The sequence below is a fragment of the Macrobrachium rosenbergii genome, chromosome 29 (assembly GCF_040412425.1).
Source record: "Macrobrachium rosenbergii isolate ZJJX-2024 chromosome 29, ASM4041242v1, whole genome shotgun sequence".
NCBI classification, from domain to species: Eukaryota; Metazoa; Arthropoda; class Malacostraca; order Decapoda; family Palaemonidae; genus Macrobrachium; species Macrobrachium rosenbergii.
Window position 1 is genome coordinate 5,855,028 of NC_089769.1, and position 17,056 is coordinate 5,872,083.

General features: G+C 36.6%; 1 protein-coding gene across 4 annotated transcripts in view; it reads right to left on the reverse strand.

The window, feature by feature from the left end:
* Positions 1-190: 190 nt before the first annotated feature.
* LOC136854535 (WD repeat-containing protein 46) overlaps positions 191-17,056 on the reverse strand; it is a 146,494-nt gene continuing 129,628 nt past the window's right edge. For 2 of the 4 annotated variants that reach the window (XM_067130881.1, XM_067130882.1), the window contains 9 exons: positions 12,426-12,707; positions 12,217-12,331; positions 10,880-11,015; positions 6,777-7,056; positions 5,760-5,995; positions 3,541-3,697; positions 2,987-3,134; positions 2,418-2,557; positions 191-515 (listed from right to left, as the gene is read on the reverse strand). In XM_067130881.1, coding sequence (XP_066986982.1) covers positions 234-515; positions 2,418-2,557; positions 2,987-3,134; positions 3,541-3,697; positions 5,760-5,995; positions 6,777-7,056; positions 10,880-11,015; positions 12,217-12,331; positions 12,426-12,683 — 1,752 coding nt within the window. In that variant the 5' untranslated portion in view covers positions 12,684-12,707 and the 3' untranslated portion in view covers positions 191-233. Of the gene's footprint in view, positions 516-2,417; positions 2,558-2,986; positions 3,135-3,540; positions 3,698-5,759; positions 5,996-6,776; positions 7,057-10,879; positions 11,016-12,216; positions 12,332-12,425; positions 12,708-13,342; positions 13,535-17,056 lie in introns of those variants that run through there. The other 2 variants (XM_067130879.1, XM_067130880.1) reach the window with 2 other exon arrangements.

Consider the following 17,056-nt stretch of genomic DNA (forward strand, 5'->3'; position numbering starts at 1 on the left):
TAAACTGCAAAATGGAACTTTGTTCAGAATATAGTTAAAGGATGAAAAAGAATTAATTTTTTATTCTTCAAGAGCAAAAATACTAATTGATTAGTGATTCACCTTACACTGCTCTACAGGATACATGATCGACTAACTAATAGTTTACAAAACAAGACAACGTACACATGGTGTGAAAAAAAAACAATCATTGCCAAAAAACATATATTTCTAGTGAACTTACATTCTTTACGTTATTTCTGCACTTTAGTATGAAAGCGATCAAGAAGACCAAAAGACTTTTTAGGCTTAGTCTGTTTCTCTTCTTTTAAACCTAACTCATCTCTGGCAATAACTGCATTCCTGATATATTCACGTTTCTTAATATCGACCGTCTTCTGCTTCCGTTTGAACTTCTGAGCAGAGCCACTCTTTCCTTTCATTCGGTAACGAGGCTCCACGTCCACTTTTGGTACACGTACATACTTCAAAGCCTTCTTTGCTTCTAATTTTTCCTCCAATGTTGGTACGTCAACCTGAAACAAGAACGTTAACAATTACAGTTAGTATGTGATCACTTATTCATAAAAACAACTTTTTTTTTAGGTTCAGAGTTTCCCTCATGGGGGAAAAACTGTAGATGGTGATCAAATTATTTGTTTCCTTCCACTTAGCTGTCCAACTTTGGCTACAAGCTGCTTGAATTTTCACCTCCCTAAAGAGAAACTCCTTTGGGCGAGCACTATGAGAATCCAGACATGGAACTGTGGTCTTGGCAGACTAATTTAGAGTAACCTTGACTTCTGTTCATACCAACATGTATTTCCCTTTACCTCCTCTTACTTCTTCCTAATGAACACCATATTCTTTGGAAACTTGAATTTCAAGTCAATGGCCCCTGTGGGCTTGCTTCATATGAATAGGTTTCGTCTTTTGAATAATAATAATAATAATAATAATAATAATAATAATAATAATAATAATAATTATTATTATTACTATTATTTTTTGACGATTTTTTGCTAGTATTCCTTTTCAGACCTAACATAGATAAATCTATTAAATTTAAAACAGTTTATTTTGATAGTGCAGCCACTGTTCATCCTCAAAGGAATTACAGTACAGTACTCTTACAGTCCCGCCAGGGCTCCGTAAGACAGACCAACCAATATCAAAGAGTTTCCTCAGTCATGAAAATGAAAGGACTTAAGACAAGAGGGCCCTTTCCCTTGCCTACATCATTTACCTGGTTTTTCCTCTAACCCTTCTCTCAGAGACTTGAATCAGCAAATGGGCCATCCAAGGTCCCCATTACTTTGTGGTCTCATGAAATGGACACATGCTCCAAACGCTGCTCCGAAATGTTTTTGCTTTTGCAGAGCCATGTTGATGAAATGTTGCAGTTGTTTTCTGGGGAAGGCTAAGTGTTTAGTCTTCATGTAATGATGGAAATCCTCCATTCAAATTAATGACAATAACCTTCATAATTGGTGGACTGGATAAACGAATTGGTTTTCATCTTATCAAGACGTTATGTGAACCACTCAAAATTGAGATTGCCTGTGATCGAGTATGCGTATGTAAGTGCGCAAGTATAACTACGAGCGTAGTTGCGTAAGCTCAAATCGCACTGTTCGAGACATGCATGACGACATGAGAGGGGAAAGGAATGTAGCTCCCCTTATTTTCATTTGAAATGCCATATTTCTCCCTTGTAAAAGGTATGCACTCATTGTAGTTTATAATGTACTGTACTGAAAATCATTAGTTGAAGGTTTTTTCATTACAGGTATATAATTTTTGTTGAGAGTGAAAAAGAAAATGTATTTATTAACCTTACTTCTCAATTACAAAATGACAAGTGTTTTTAACTTATGGCTTAGTTTTCAACTAAGCAAGACTTTTTTCCTTTTATTTACAATTTTAGAAATATATAAATTAATTAAGTACTACAGTAATTTCCCAAGTTATCTTTAATAGCAGAGGGTTTTTTAGAGGAATTGAAAACTGTGTTTAAGCATATATATTCCGCCAGATAGCAATGTCACAACTTTTTAAATAAGACGAAAAATTTTGTTCCTTGGCAGGATGTAGCAAATACTTTCCAGTACTGGCTATTGATATTAAACCAATATTTTCAATATATTAGTTACCAGTGCAATAAAAGGAACCTTTTGGCTCTTGTTGTTGCACTATTATATCAAATGACTGCCTAGTATGCACCACATTAGGTGCATTGATGGTACTAACCCCCTATATGGGGAATAACAGTGTGCTTAATTGTTAGTGAAAATAGATGTAGGAATAAACCAACTGATTTCCACAAAGACAAAATAATGCACAGAAGCACATTTTATGCTTCACCACTCTGGAAAGCTTTAGTGACTTCTGTAAGTTAAGTAATATTAATCAAATACAAAAACCAATACGATATATACCTGAGCAATGCTACTGGGATCCAAAGTAATGAGTCCATAAGGCACTTTTCCAAGAAGGGACTTAACCTCTGCTTCTCTGCGTCCACTTACGCTCAGGTACGGATTTGCTTCTAAAGCATCAAAGTTAGGTTCACCAGCACCTTTGGAAATAAAATACAAATACATATAAATTTATATCATCTTAATACTACACAGCTGAGCATGGAAATTCTACAATGGTAATTTCCATGTACCTTAATTCTACCAATGCAATATAAAATGTAACTCAATAACAATCATCTACAGTACAGTATTCTACATTAAGTTTTCTATGGTTGGAAGAAAATATATCCATTCTTCTTTGAGTATTTCATAAAAACATGCAAGACAGAAGACCATTTACACAAAAAATACTTGCCACAAAGAGAATTTGAAAAAAATATTCCACTATTAGTATGTAATTCCAACACGGTTCTTGTGCACACAAACATTAAAACTTCTCTTTACATTTGTGAAAATAATCTGACTTCAGACTTAAAACTAAGTGAATTTTAATATTAAGCAATACTTGTACACCGAACCAAACATACCTGGAATAATCAAGCTTGAGTAGCCTTTATACGTGGACACTCCCAGGATATCTTCATATGGACAATACTGCATACCAGTGACTGAATTTTTGCAATCATAGTGCATGTATGGCCAAGAGAACCCTCCTTTGGTTACTCTGTCATAGACCTGAAACATGGAATCAGGTTTAAAGAAACTGATCACTGGCTATACCACAAAAACAAGAAATTCCTAAAACTGCACTTTCAGCAACAAGTCCCTCCCACATTCAGTTGGAAAACTAAATAACACAAGCCAGTAATAGGGTATTTCACAATAGGGCTTTCAGTCCTATGAGAAAAGTCAATCTTTCCCTTAACATGTGGTGAGCTTCGATGTCAATGATTACCTTGGTGAAAGGATAATAATACCAAAGCAATAAAATACAATCAGTTACCATAACCAGCTTTCATTGTTTCGTTACATAACAGAAAAATGGAATATTATAGCTGAGTATTCTACATATAAATCTACTGTAATTTATCTTTTTACTGTCAAAATTCCAATAAATAGTGTTTGTGAAAGAAAGCCTTACCTCAACGACATTTCCCATACCAACAGCAAGCATCTGTTTCTGAGAAAAGGCTAGCGTTGATGCACCCATGCGAATTTTATAAGTGTACATACAATCTCCAAGATTACGTGCATCCCAAATCTTCAGCTCCCGGTTAACCCCAGCAGTTACAAAGTGCCTACAAAATGGAAGAAAACATCACAAATTCTCATCAACAACAGAGCATGTACTGTAATTATCGTCTCATCCTATCACAACAAAAATACACTCACACACAGTGAGTTGATTTTAGCATGGAATACACATCTTTTCAAACATTGCCCAACACGTGTGTTGCCTCTTTAAGATTTACGATTCAATTAGCATTACTATAATTATAATGGTAAATGGAGGCTTAGTTTCTTAAACTGTGTCAACAACTTGTAGCATTCACAAGTACAATCTGGGATTCACCAACCATTTTCAATTTTTCTTCATGTCCTCATCTAGGAAACATTAAAGGGAAATCAATAACTTTACTAATTAATGCTGTAAGCATAAGTTAAATGTACTGAAGGTATTTTACACTTTTATATTTGTTATACCTTAAAAAAATATATTCATCCTCATGGCATTTCATTAAGGTAGTTTTGATTTCATTTGTAAATTTGCATATAATTCTTCTGTTACCTGCTAAAAAAAAATTATACTAGCACCATTTCTAGTAAAGAAAAATTAACAAAGTAAACAGAAAGGATAATTAAAAAATTGACAGTTAATACTATTATGTCAAAAATGGAATCTGAATCCAATCCTCACTTTTTGACATGGTTAGGTTTGAAAAACAAGTTGTTAGCCGAACCCTACAGCATTTGGAATTTAGGGTAACATAACCCATGTTCATTCTGAGCTTATCTTTGACTACTGTATATTGTATTAATATCTTTTTATCCTTTCATTTTAAACAACCTACAATTTGTAAAGATCCATCAACTAACCACATCTTTAACAGTAATTCCTTTCATTCAAGTCTCAGCTACTTACTATACTGTACCCCTAATTAATCTTAATGAGTCTTTTAACAGAATTCTCATTTCTCTTCTTCTTTCATTGTCAAACTCCATACAGGACATTTCTTCAACATTTCTCACAGTAACTAGTAACCGAAGAATGCAGTGTACACAGAAGTAGAAATTAAATTGTGCATAAGGATTTCAATTCAATGTTTATCATACTGTCAATGTAGAATGTTTCTTTCTTGTTGCAAAGACATTTCCGTGAAAGAAATAAAGCTACTACTCTGGGGAGAAATTACATGAAATGACAAGCCTCAAAGACATACTAATCCATCTAAGGAAACAACCTTAAAAAATAAAAACAATAAATCAAAAGTGTGTCGATCACTCCATTTAATCAAATCTTGAATTATTTGGTAGTGGAACCACCTAGCCTGGTATCTGTTCCATACCGAGACAAACTTGTTCCATTTTTTGCAGAGGCTTCTGGATATGGAAACATTTGCAAATGACTTCATTAAGTCTTTTTCCAAGTAGATATATAAAAATCCTTTGTAAAAGCAGTTATTTTATCATAAGCTCGACAATTTTGCTTGATGTATTCCGCATAAATAAATAATACGTTGAGAGGGAGGACAGCAGTGAAAATTATAAGGAAGGAAAAGCAAGGTGAGTACAGGTAGTCCCCGGGTTCCGTTGGACTCGATTCATGTCGTTCCGATCTTACGGTGGTTTTCAAATACATTAATAAAAAAATTGGTTCTGAGTTACAACGGATGTTCCAAAGTTACATTGTTTCAGTCTTACGGCGCCGTAAGTGAACGAAAGACTGAAACTAGTTTCTGAGCATGTAGTTGACCGGACAATGGCCTACTCTGGGTCGCTCACGCAGTGTAGCAATATCGAACACAGTCCTCACTCATGTGTTCGCTTGTTCATCACTTTTTTTTTATTCTTATAAATTTTTTAATACAGTTGTTCTGACTTTTGTCATTTTCTGTCGCGCCTAAGGAACAGAGCTCCGATATAAGTTGGGGACTGCCTGTATAGCTATGTACAAAAATGCTAGCTAAACAAAAAATTAAAGAAGGTAAATAATTTTACTAAGGTAAAAGGAAGATAACATAATTTTAAAATCATAAATAGGAACAAAACTTATAAGCATAAAACCATATAAGCCACACACAAGATGTATAAATGATTTACATCAAGAGTAAGAAATAAATAAAAAAAAAATAGCATTACCTGCCAGCTGGATCAAATTCTATGGCACGAACAGGACTGCCATGGCAAAGAACTGAGGCCACTGCCTCTTTTTCATTTGGCGTCCACATCGTCACTGTGCCATTTGAATGGCCGCAACATATAACCGCGTTGTAGGGATTCTGCCGCATGACTTCCAGCCTTCCTTTGCCTGTTTGAATTGTTAGTAATTCTTGGCCCAAACTTATATCGAGCCAATTAAGAAATCCAGTCTCCCCCTGAAGAAATAAATTTTATATTCACCACAAACTCCGAAAGAAACAGCTGTAAATTTTAAAGAGATATAAAGGATTTTCTTTTCTTGGGGCCAAGAGAGGCAAGCAACACATTCAAACTCATTTACATTACATGAACATGAACTCAGCTTGGCTTGATTCCATTAATAAGTATCTGTCCATGACCCTACAAAGCAGTTTCTTATTTATCCTTTCCTCTTGAAGTGCAACCACTCAAACCTGTACAAGTACAATCCAAGCGCTCTTGACTTTCCCATTGCAGGGCTTTGAAGCTACTGTACCTTCAGCTTTTTAAATACAATGAATCTGCCACATTTTCATAATACTAAATGATTCACCAAAGGATAAACAACTGATGATCTATACTATCTCTTCAGAACAAGGGGAAATATATGTTACTTATCTCTCAACATTAAAATGAGGAATGATGAACAAAAGATCAATATATAATGTGAGGATACCACAGTACATGTGCTCTCAAGACAAAAGTAATACAGTATTGTTTATATAGCCCAGGCTCAAAGAAACAAGAAAATAGGGATGACATCAGAGACTCAAGATTTGGCAAAACCATCTTTCAGTTTCTGAGTTTATTCATAAAACCAGTTTCTGATTTTCTTTTCAAATATAGTCTTGTTTTTAAATTTGACATCAGAGACTCAAGATTTCCCCAAAACCAGAATGATTTTTAAATGATACTCCCCAGTGAATGCTGCTCCTTTAAACAGGGTTAAACAAAAACGCTATACTGTAAATCACTTACTGCGGTACAAAGTAAGAAGTGGTACGGTAAATACTCCAGTTTATGGACATGGGCTAACTTTTTCAGACAATGCAACTCAACTCCTTGATTGTCATAAATATACACCCACTTCTTTTGTGCCACAGCCATCATGTGTTCTGTGTGAAGCCAGCATATGTCATGAATTGACTCCATTACATTTATTTCAAAATGTAACTTTTTTGTGATCCAGTCAAATGCTGCTAAGTGGCCTTTACGACCACCTAATAACAAGTGTCGACCATTGCGGGTGAAATGCATTCTAGAATGAAAAGAAAAATAAATATAAAAAACAAGTTATTAAACTATTCCTCAACAATTAATCATGAAACAGTGAATTATCATGACTTATTACCAACTCACGCAGTGTAACTATAAATCTTTAGATGATCCATATTTTTGCAAAGTTTTCTTCAAGCAAAAAACGACATTTTTATGATAAAATAAAAGTTTTTCATATATTTACCCTGTAATTACTTAGCTAAGAGTTTCTACTTGAACAACAACTAGAATTTTGAATTCTGCAGTAGCGATTCTTTTGTCAGTGTAGATGACGAGACCCCGCCCACTTTTGGGGTAAGTGAGAGGAACAACACTGCCAACAAGTCAATTTGTTTATGTTAAAAATGTCCATGTGCAGGGAGGAGGGTAGGCTTTGAGATCTGGACTGGGACCTCTGTCTGCCTCCATGAAAGGGCCGAGGCTGAAGACAAGAGGAGGATCTGGCGGAGAAGGTGGGCCAATCACTCTGGCGCTTAGTTGATTGGATCAAAAGATCCTGTGTTGATTTCTTGTATAGGCTCGAAGAAATTTTGTTTACTGTGGATTGTGGAAACAAATACTGCTTGTCAAGGGGGAAAACAGCAGAGCCAATTTTTGCGGAGAACTCATGCCTTTCAACGTGAAAGAAACCCAAAGTTCTCATTTTTTGAGAATGCCCATGGCATAAAGAGGAGCTAGTTCTTGTGAACGATCCCTAATTGCCTTATCAGCACAGGAGAGAAAATTAAGAAGGTCCGATAAGTCATGTCTCTGAAGAGCAGGATCATCCCATGCAACAATCAAGAAAACTTAAAACTTCAAAAGATTTAAAGAGGCTCTTCAAAAGATGTTCCATTTCCTGAGCTGAAAAGAAAACTTTGGCAGAAACAAGAGCAGATGTGCGTCCCGCGTCGATGAGCCCTGAGAAGTCCCCCTAGGAGGAGGCAGCCACTCCCAGGGAAGGAGCTTCCCCGTCGTGTAGGACAAATAGTGCATACATGCAAGACGTGAGGGTGGTATGCTAAAGCAGGCCTTTCCTTGTTCTCTCTTCTCAGAAAGCCAATTCTACACTTTGCATAGAGCTTTCTTTGACGAGGAAGCGAGAACCATCTTAGGAAGTTTCACAGAGTCCAACAACTGATTAGTCATCATGAAAGATGAGGCCGGAGAGGAAGGAGTCCCAGGCGTGAAGAAATCTAGAAATTGCTGAAGTAAGAACTTAAGCAGGGACACACGGAATCAAGGGTGAGTCATGATCGTCATTTGTCATCAGAAGAGATCAGACACAATAACGGGTCTCTCACAGGTTTCTGAAGAAGTTGTAAGATATTGCCTAACTGACGCTGTAAAGGAGCCAGTGAGGTGTCTAAGGCAGAAGAAGGGAGGCTCGTAGCCGAACTAGACATAGCAGGAACTGGTAATGGAGTCACTTCAGATGTCTTAGAGCGTAAAAAACGTCAAAATTGTAAAAAACATCAAAATCAGGAGAAATTACTACTAATAACAATGCCAAAAATTCTACCATAACAAAATACTTCACCGAATGGGAAGAAAACCAATGATTCAAAACCAAACTGATTCATCAACACAGTGTGTAGACTCTACAAGCGGCAGAAACAACTTGACTTGTTGGTGGTGTTGTTCCCCTATCTTACCCTGAAAGTGGGCGGGGTCTCGCCACCTACACTAACAAAAGGTGCATAATTCAAAATTCTTGGCTAAATAATTACTGGGTAAGTCACTTACATAAAACTACAAAAACTACAATGACTATGTTCTCTATAAAAATGAAAGTCTTTAAAAACAAAAGTATCTTTCTAATACAAACCCACAACTTATGATTAGCCCATATCTGTTGTCAATGAATCATCTGAATACTGCAATCCATCTGAGATAGAAACAAAAGTGCAGTCACCATTGCACATACACAGATGGGTTCCTAGTCGGTGATCGCAGTCAGCATTCATGCTACCTGAACCAAGAGCTGTGAGAAAGACAGAGTTAGGAGGAGGGAATTCTCATTACAATTACTGGGTTTGTATGGTTAATGGTGGTAGGTTTCTGTTTCCTAACATTAGCAGTTATGACTTGGAACATCAGCAGATGGTCTATTGTTTGTCAATTCTCCATCAGCTGTATTCCAACAGAGATCTTTCACTTTCATAATTGTTCCCTGATCCTTGCTTCCTACCAAAAGCAACCAGACTTGCTGAACAGCATCACCCAATATGCAATAAATGTGCCTCTCAGTTCCAGAGGTCCTTTATTACTCACACTGTTGGACTGTGGAAAGTCACATTCAAGTGGAGATGCAACGCATGACTAACCTAAAACAATTCTGGTTGTATTTTAATAATTTACCTATATTTTTATCTATTTATTTATTAATTTATTTTGCTTTCCTAATAACCGATCTCTTCTTTCTGTATTTCCTATTACCTTCTGTTCTTTCAAATTGCTTCCATATTCTTTGGATGCTTGATTTTCAAGTCAATGGCCCTTGTGGGCTTGTTCCATATGAATAGGGTCCATCTGAAACATAATAATGATAATGAAAAAATTAACTTTACAAAATTACTCTTGTTTCACAAGAACCCACTAATCATAATTAGCCCAAATTGCAATTCAGAAGAGAAAGACTGAGCTGCTGCAATCCTTGCAATTCCACATTGGCTAAATATGACCTATGGGATCTGCTAAAAGCACCTTCCAGTTGATATAACTGGGTATATTTCTGCTTCACGCCTAAAAAAAGGAGTATTGCATGAGAAAGCCTCAAATTGAAAAGATTACTTCTGGGAGTGAATGAAAGAATGAAGCACTGGGGTACTTCAGCCATTTGGCAATTAACGCTGTAAAAAGGGGGAGTTACAGAGTTTGGGACAGCCAGGAAAAGAGATCCAGAAAATGAATGGGGTTAAATACAAGTGTCTCAGAGTGAAATTGGGGGAAAACCACACAGTTGCACTAAAAATTTAAGAGTTAGAGAGGCTGGACAACAAGATGAAGAATAAAGTAGAAGGCAACAGAAACTGGATGACCCCTGTCGGCCATAAATGGACGAACTGTCCAGTACTCCATAAAGTAACCCTAAAGAATAACATTGTAGGGTTGTCTGCCTAGTCAGTGCATCTGCTTTAGAGAGCATGGGCACATAACATCTGCTCTTTCCAATGGTTTTTTTAACTAGATTTTTCTTCTGCTAGGTCATCTCAGGATTCATTGCCTTGCACCAGGTGGCGATCAATATAAACAACGTTCTCGAAGCTTGGGGTTCACTGTTGCCTCTGGATCATGACCTTCCGCAGTCTTGAGTTCAAGATATCTTAATAATTTTATGACTTAATAACAATGAAAAGCACAGGTACAGGTAAAAGTAAGATTAACTGTATCAGTATACAGTAGTTTAACCAGACAAGGTGAAATTCTTGTACTGTCAAAAAGCTGACATGAAAATGTCCCCTGAGAGAGAGAGAGAGAGAGAGAGAGAGAGAGAGAGAGAGAGAGAGAGAGAGAGAGAGAGAGAGAGAGAGAGAGAGAGAGAGAGAGAAATAATTATTTTTAAGCAATCTCTTGGGAACTTAAGCCTTGTAATACCACAAACCTATTTAAAAGTTTCTGAAGTACTGTAATAATATCCTAAGTCTAAAAAGGTTTCTCACAAAACCACGTTGAAGAGTGGCAAAAGGCTTTCAAATGGAATTCTGTCCAGGAAGATATGAATAATTCATGTCTTGCAACAAACCATCCCATTTTACACTGAAAATTATGCCTTAAAAACTAAAACGCACAAAACAGTACTTTCTTAGTTAGTACCAACTTACTTATAAGGCCCAAAATCTTTCAGAACAAGCTCAAAGCCTTTTGCTGCTGTGGTAATATCAACAGAATTCCTAATGTCTCTCTGAGTGACATTTGCTGTGTATGATCCTTCTTCTGTCTCCATAATTCCAGCTGATTCTGAGAATTCAAAAAGAATATATTAGTATTCCTATTACATTTAATGACTGTCAGAGAAAGAGAAAATCATCATAATGATTCTGAGTACATCCACAAACTGAGATAATTTCGTAACAGAATAAATAATCTAAAGTATTCAAGCCGGTAATTTACCAGACTCTTTTGTGTGCCAAAGCTGGTGATATGGCAGAGTATGTACCTTCTCAAAGAAACAAAACTGAGGTTCCAGAGGCAGTTGCTGAGCTAGAGAAAGCCACGGACAGTGAAAGGGGAGAGAGAATAGCAATAACCTAATTTACTCTGAGTGTTTATATCTTCTTCCAACAGTTAATTCTATATAACAATTAGAAACAGGGCCTCTACATAAATTACAAGTGGGTAGGTTAGGAAATGATTACTTTGCTCTTAAAATTCCAGGTGCATTGCTATACAAATACAAAAAGAACTAAACATTCTTCTGCTTGGCACAAAGACCTCACTGACAGAGTGGCAACACCTCTACACTATGACAAGGAAACCTTAGACACTTGATTAAACTAACAGATGGAATGCCACAAGGTGGAACTTAAAAGAGTATGAAATAACTTTGAGGCTATGTCTGTACAGGTACAATCTTGAGAAATGGTGGCTGGGTCATCTTCCATAGTTATATGACAATGCTGATCCATCTACTTTAATCAATCATATCATGCATAATACCAAACAGCTTTACACATATCCTGCCCATAACAATTATAAAGTTCTAACCCTCAAGAAGTGTTAAGAAAAGAACAACACCTTCGTCAGTTGGTTTAGTCTCTCGCTTGTTTTGGAGAAAGAGGCACTGATAAAACTAGCTGTTTGACAGATGAGGCAGTTTCCATTTAATGTAGTAACCACTAGCGACAGTAGCCTTGAGTATAATTTGACAAACATTGCATCGTCATCAATACTGTATTTTAAAGTCTGATTTTCCCTTTATGGCGGTAGATGTGGAATGAATTTCTCCGATCTCTTCTGTCTCATGCACTCTGCCTGAATTTCCATTTGGTCTACAATTCCAACTATGCCCTTTCTCTAAGATTTTTTGGCCCTTCCTACTAGCCTACTCTCTGTCCTGCTGCTTCTATATCGACTATTTTTCTAATGCTCATCTCCCCTCATCATCTGAGGTCCAAACCATCGAAGCCTTTGAAATCGCAGTCTAAGTCTCGGTTATTACCTGTTAGAAGGATTTCAGCTCGAGCTGTTTCCTCTTCAGCCTCCTTTATTTTTGCCTCCCTCTTCTTCAGTTTGTTTTTCATAACCCTGTGCTTTGGATTTCGGACATAACTGGTCTGAAAGGGACAAAAACAAATATAAACTAACTTTGGACACAAAAACATACAGTATCATATTACAGCACAACAAAAAATATCAAATGGAGCATACCTCAACGCCTCCTCCCCTGCTGTACTTTTGCTGTAGCGACGGATCCAGTGGTTTGCGTCCCGGAAATTTTTGTGGCCGATCCCTGGGGAACTTGCGTGGCCGGCTCTTGGGGTCGTGAGTGAATTCTTTGATCTTGACTCCGTCTTTTGTTTCAACCTTCACAGCGTGCCAGTGACCTTTTCTCTTTTGCCACTTGAAATCCTTTCCCTGGGATTCTCCTGATGTATTGGAGTTCTGCATGCTGGGTGAATCTTCCATTTCTGAACTTGTTAAAATACAAACCTGAAAACAAAAACATTAATACTGTATTTCCGACAAAATTTAATTCTTTATAATTAAAAGCTTTTTCATGAAACAACCCATCACTTTATAACAGTCTAAATTCTTCATTATCAATGCAATGTTAACTGGCTATAATAAAAAGGGGTAGGGAGTTGGGTAATTTTGGAAAAGTAATGAGTTTACTGTATATTAAAAAAATTAATTTTTTCGAAACTTACATTTGTTTCGAAGCAAATCCATTACTTTACAACAGGAAGAGGGCTTGTTAGTTAGGTCACAGTTTGTGCTTATCTTTTAATTAACACATTTGGAGAAATGAAAAAAAGTAGAGTGCTAGCTGACAACTCTACCGACTCATCCAAAGAGGAACTTAGGTCTTTCTCCCAACGTTTCCAAAACACCGCGCTCCCAAAGGGTCCCCACCCATGCTGGGTAGATACCCTATGAGGTTAATCTACCCTATGAGGTTAATAACGGTTGATCCGACAATAAACACTACCATCTCCTTCATCTGCAACGCTAAAAGTAGGCTATAACCTAGCCAAAGAGAAATCAATTTCCAAGGTAGCCTAATAGTCCGTGCGGATCTGTTGTTTAGAAAAACCAGTTCTACTAACTAAATTCACAATACTCACTTGTATACTTACTATAAATGAATTTTCTTATCACACTTAATGCACAGATACTTATAAACTTCGTTAGACTTGATCAGCACGAGAGTAACACAATGCTGGTTCGTAGTAGTAGTAGTAAGCAGATGTTTCCTTTGAAACGGCTCCCTTGCTCGTCTTATTCCTCCTTTCCTTGTGTTTAAGTTATTTTTGTCTCTGTAAAGCCATAATTCTTTTATAAATTCTTTTCTGTTTTTAATGTCTCCCTTCAGCAGACCTTTATTTATTTTGCACAAAACTATCTTTCTAATCTCATTACATTCCGTATCTTCCCTTTCAGCCTATTCCTGTCTTTTAATTCCAGTGTGCCTAGTCTAGCCCCACTGATCAGCATTGTTTTTTCGGTGTTATCATACCAGGTTTCTTCTCTTATGTTTTCTTTATATTTTCTGTAGATTCTTAATGTTTTCTCCTCATTCATCTCTCTCTCCCATGCTTTTTTGTCCCAGTTCTTTATTATTTATTTTAGCTGCTTACCTTTAAACGATTCAGTTTTACTTAAGTTTATGTTTAATTCTTTCATATACTCTTTCACTTGCAGACTCGAAGGGTTTTCTTTGTTTTCATATTGATCCATGGTTTTCTCGTATAGGAGCCTATTTCCACCACTCTCAAGTGTATGTTTCAGATAGAATAGTTTAGTCTTCATATCTCTCGAGTGGCAGGAAGATGTCCTCATTTCGGATCTTAATGCACAACTTGCTGTATATCTTGGTGCTTTCAGGATTGTTCTATATGCTTGATTGTCTACCTTTTGTAGTTCGTTTATGACTTTCTTGTCAAGTTTCATGACTTCCCTGCCTTGTTCCATTTGTAAATATATATATATATATATATATATATATATATATATATATATATATATATATATATATATATATATATATAATGTATAGATTGCTCCCAATATCATATCTCCTGTATACCTTACATCCTCAACACCCTCCGTATTTTTCAATTTAATTTAACACGTCCCTCATAACTTTCATCACAAACACTTCATTAAAACATCTTATCTTAAAGTATTAATAGTTGAAGTGGTAGAAGTAGTAGTAGTAGCAGTAGTAGTAATGGTTTTGGCAGCAGGGAAAAATTTAATATCTTTCTCTCTTTTACATCAGTTCCTGAAGACTTTCCAGAAAAAATCAAGTCCATTTGAAATCATTTCTTTCTTTTTTTTTTTAATCTCCTGACGGAACTACAAGCATATCATTAACACACTCTGAAACGATACTAGTAAGTTGTAACAGCAGCAGGAAAATACTTTCTCTTGTTTATGTAAATTCGCGAAGACTTCGTAGCGCAAACAAATTCATTTTGTGAGTGTACTTCTTATTTCCTCCAGTTATCGTCCTGACGGAATTCGTAACGTGTCGATGCTATACTTTATATGAAATACGATGTTGGCAACCAAATAGATTTCGCGTGAGACCATAACAGTCGATGTCGATATTGGAAAACCTTTATCTTCATCAACAACACCTTTGAAAATGGACAGGTGTGGAATAATAGGTGTGGAATAGCACCTTTCTTGGAGGAATCAATCACGTACAGCGGCCTTTCGTCACATGAGTTTAGGAGCCTGTAGACGACTGTGAAATGTGCAATATTGTTGTGAGCACTCAAAATATATTTAAGAAAGATAAAGGGATTTATTTCACAAGAAGAATGATAAAAGAATTCATTACACAAGAGGAGTAATAAAGAAATTTGTTACACCTCCCCCAGGCAACCCCTTCCCCCCCTCACCTCCACCCTCTCTGCTGGACTTTTTTGGCAATTAGTCTGAGAGGACCACTGTGAACTAAATTATGGGTTCAAGGGTCCCATAAGTTTATCTTAATGGGTTAAATTGCATTGGCATGAGGTAGCGGACCTGAACCAAGACTGTCAAGGGATAAAGAAATGATTTCTCCCGGACACAGCCGAGTACAGGACCTTTCCCTGAAAAAAGCGGGACGCCATATCTTAAAAACTAACCATAGAATTTTCTTAAAAATAATCTCATTAGGTTTCCTACACCCAAAATACATTCTTGGTCAAAAACTAGCCTAACGTAACCTAACCTAACGTAGGGCATGGCAAAAAAACCGGGGCTGGTGCAATACTAGCATACAGCTCAGGAATCTGCTTCCCGGATATCCGTTAACTGTGAAATTCCGATTCAGATTTCCTTGCGTTTGAATTCTCTTTATTTTCGGTAAGAAACATTCATTATCCCACTCTTAAATAGTTAATACTATTAAAGAGGTCCTCTGTGTTTATTACTCTTGCTATTAGTAGACGAACAAATCATAAAGCAAAATATTAGACACTCACGAATAAATGAGGCGAGAAAACAAAGTACGTAACTCTATTCAGGAAAATAAAATAAATAAGATGCTATATAACATGTAGGTTATTATGGAGACGTTTGAATCTTCGACATTCCTAAACCTGAGAGGGACTTTGTGCTCGAATACAGCCAACTGTATCCAGATATGTAAAGTTAACTGTTTCCCATTTTTAAAATTAAATTTAAGACGCGAAAACAGTATGGAATAGAACATAAAATTTAGACCCAAGGCCAAGCAATGGGATCTGTGAGGTCATTCAGCACTGAAAGGAAAATTGAGAGTAAAAGGCTTGAAAGGTGTAACAGGAGGAAAACCTCGCAGGTACACAGTGAAACAGTTGTTAGGAGAGGATGGAAAGTACGAAGGAAGAAACAGAATATGAACGGAGGTGCAGTAAAAGGAACAAGAGGGGTTGGAGCTTGGGGCCGAAGGGACGCTGCAAAGAACCTTAAGCGATGCCTACAGTGAACCACGTGAGGCGCACTGACGGCCCTAACCCACTACGAGAACGCGAAAACAGTATTTGTACCTATGTAGTATTTAGCTGACGTTACCGAAAATAGCAACCGGATATATTACCTATGTCGACATTTCTTCATTACGCAATGACGACCAGACAAGCATCACAAATTTCGAATCTACGATCCAATCTAACACTCCTCGCCTTTAGAATGTCATGAAAAACATACGTTGAGAGCAAATGAGAGCAGAGGAGAGTTCAATAGTAATGGAATGCCTCTCTCGAGTCAAACGACGTTTGAGTGACGTCACGGCGCCCACAAGGACCTGGTGTGAATGTGACGATGGGCGAAGCGTATTGAAAGAATATTTTCTTCGCTGATTAGATAAAATTGGTCTTCTTAGCTGGAGATTTATGACTCCCTGTGTGTCAGGTTATCTCTCTGTTTATCAGTCTCTATCATTTTGTACGTGTGTGTGTGTGTGTGTATGTGTGAGTGTATGTATTTAGGCTGTGCACGGACAATGATGTCCTGTACGTGCATTTATGTATGCTTGTATTTGAGTTTACTTCGTGAAATACTTTACTGTACATACGTGTACAGGGAGCGTGGATAGATTTTATGCATGCACATTATGTATTTATATGATATATAAGGTATATATATATATATATATATATATATATATATATATATATATATATATATATATATATATATATATATATATATATATATATATATACATATACATATATATGCGTGTGTATGAATAAGTATTGTGCTTATAAAAATGATACAAAAGAGAAAAAATTATTATTTAGCGACTGACTTCTGATACTCTTATCTTATTTCTTCATTACGTGCTCTCTCTCTCTCTC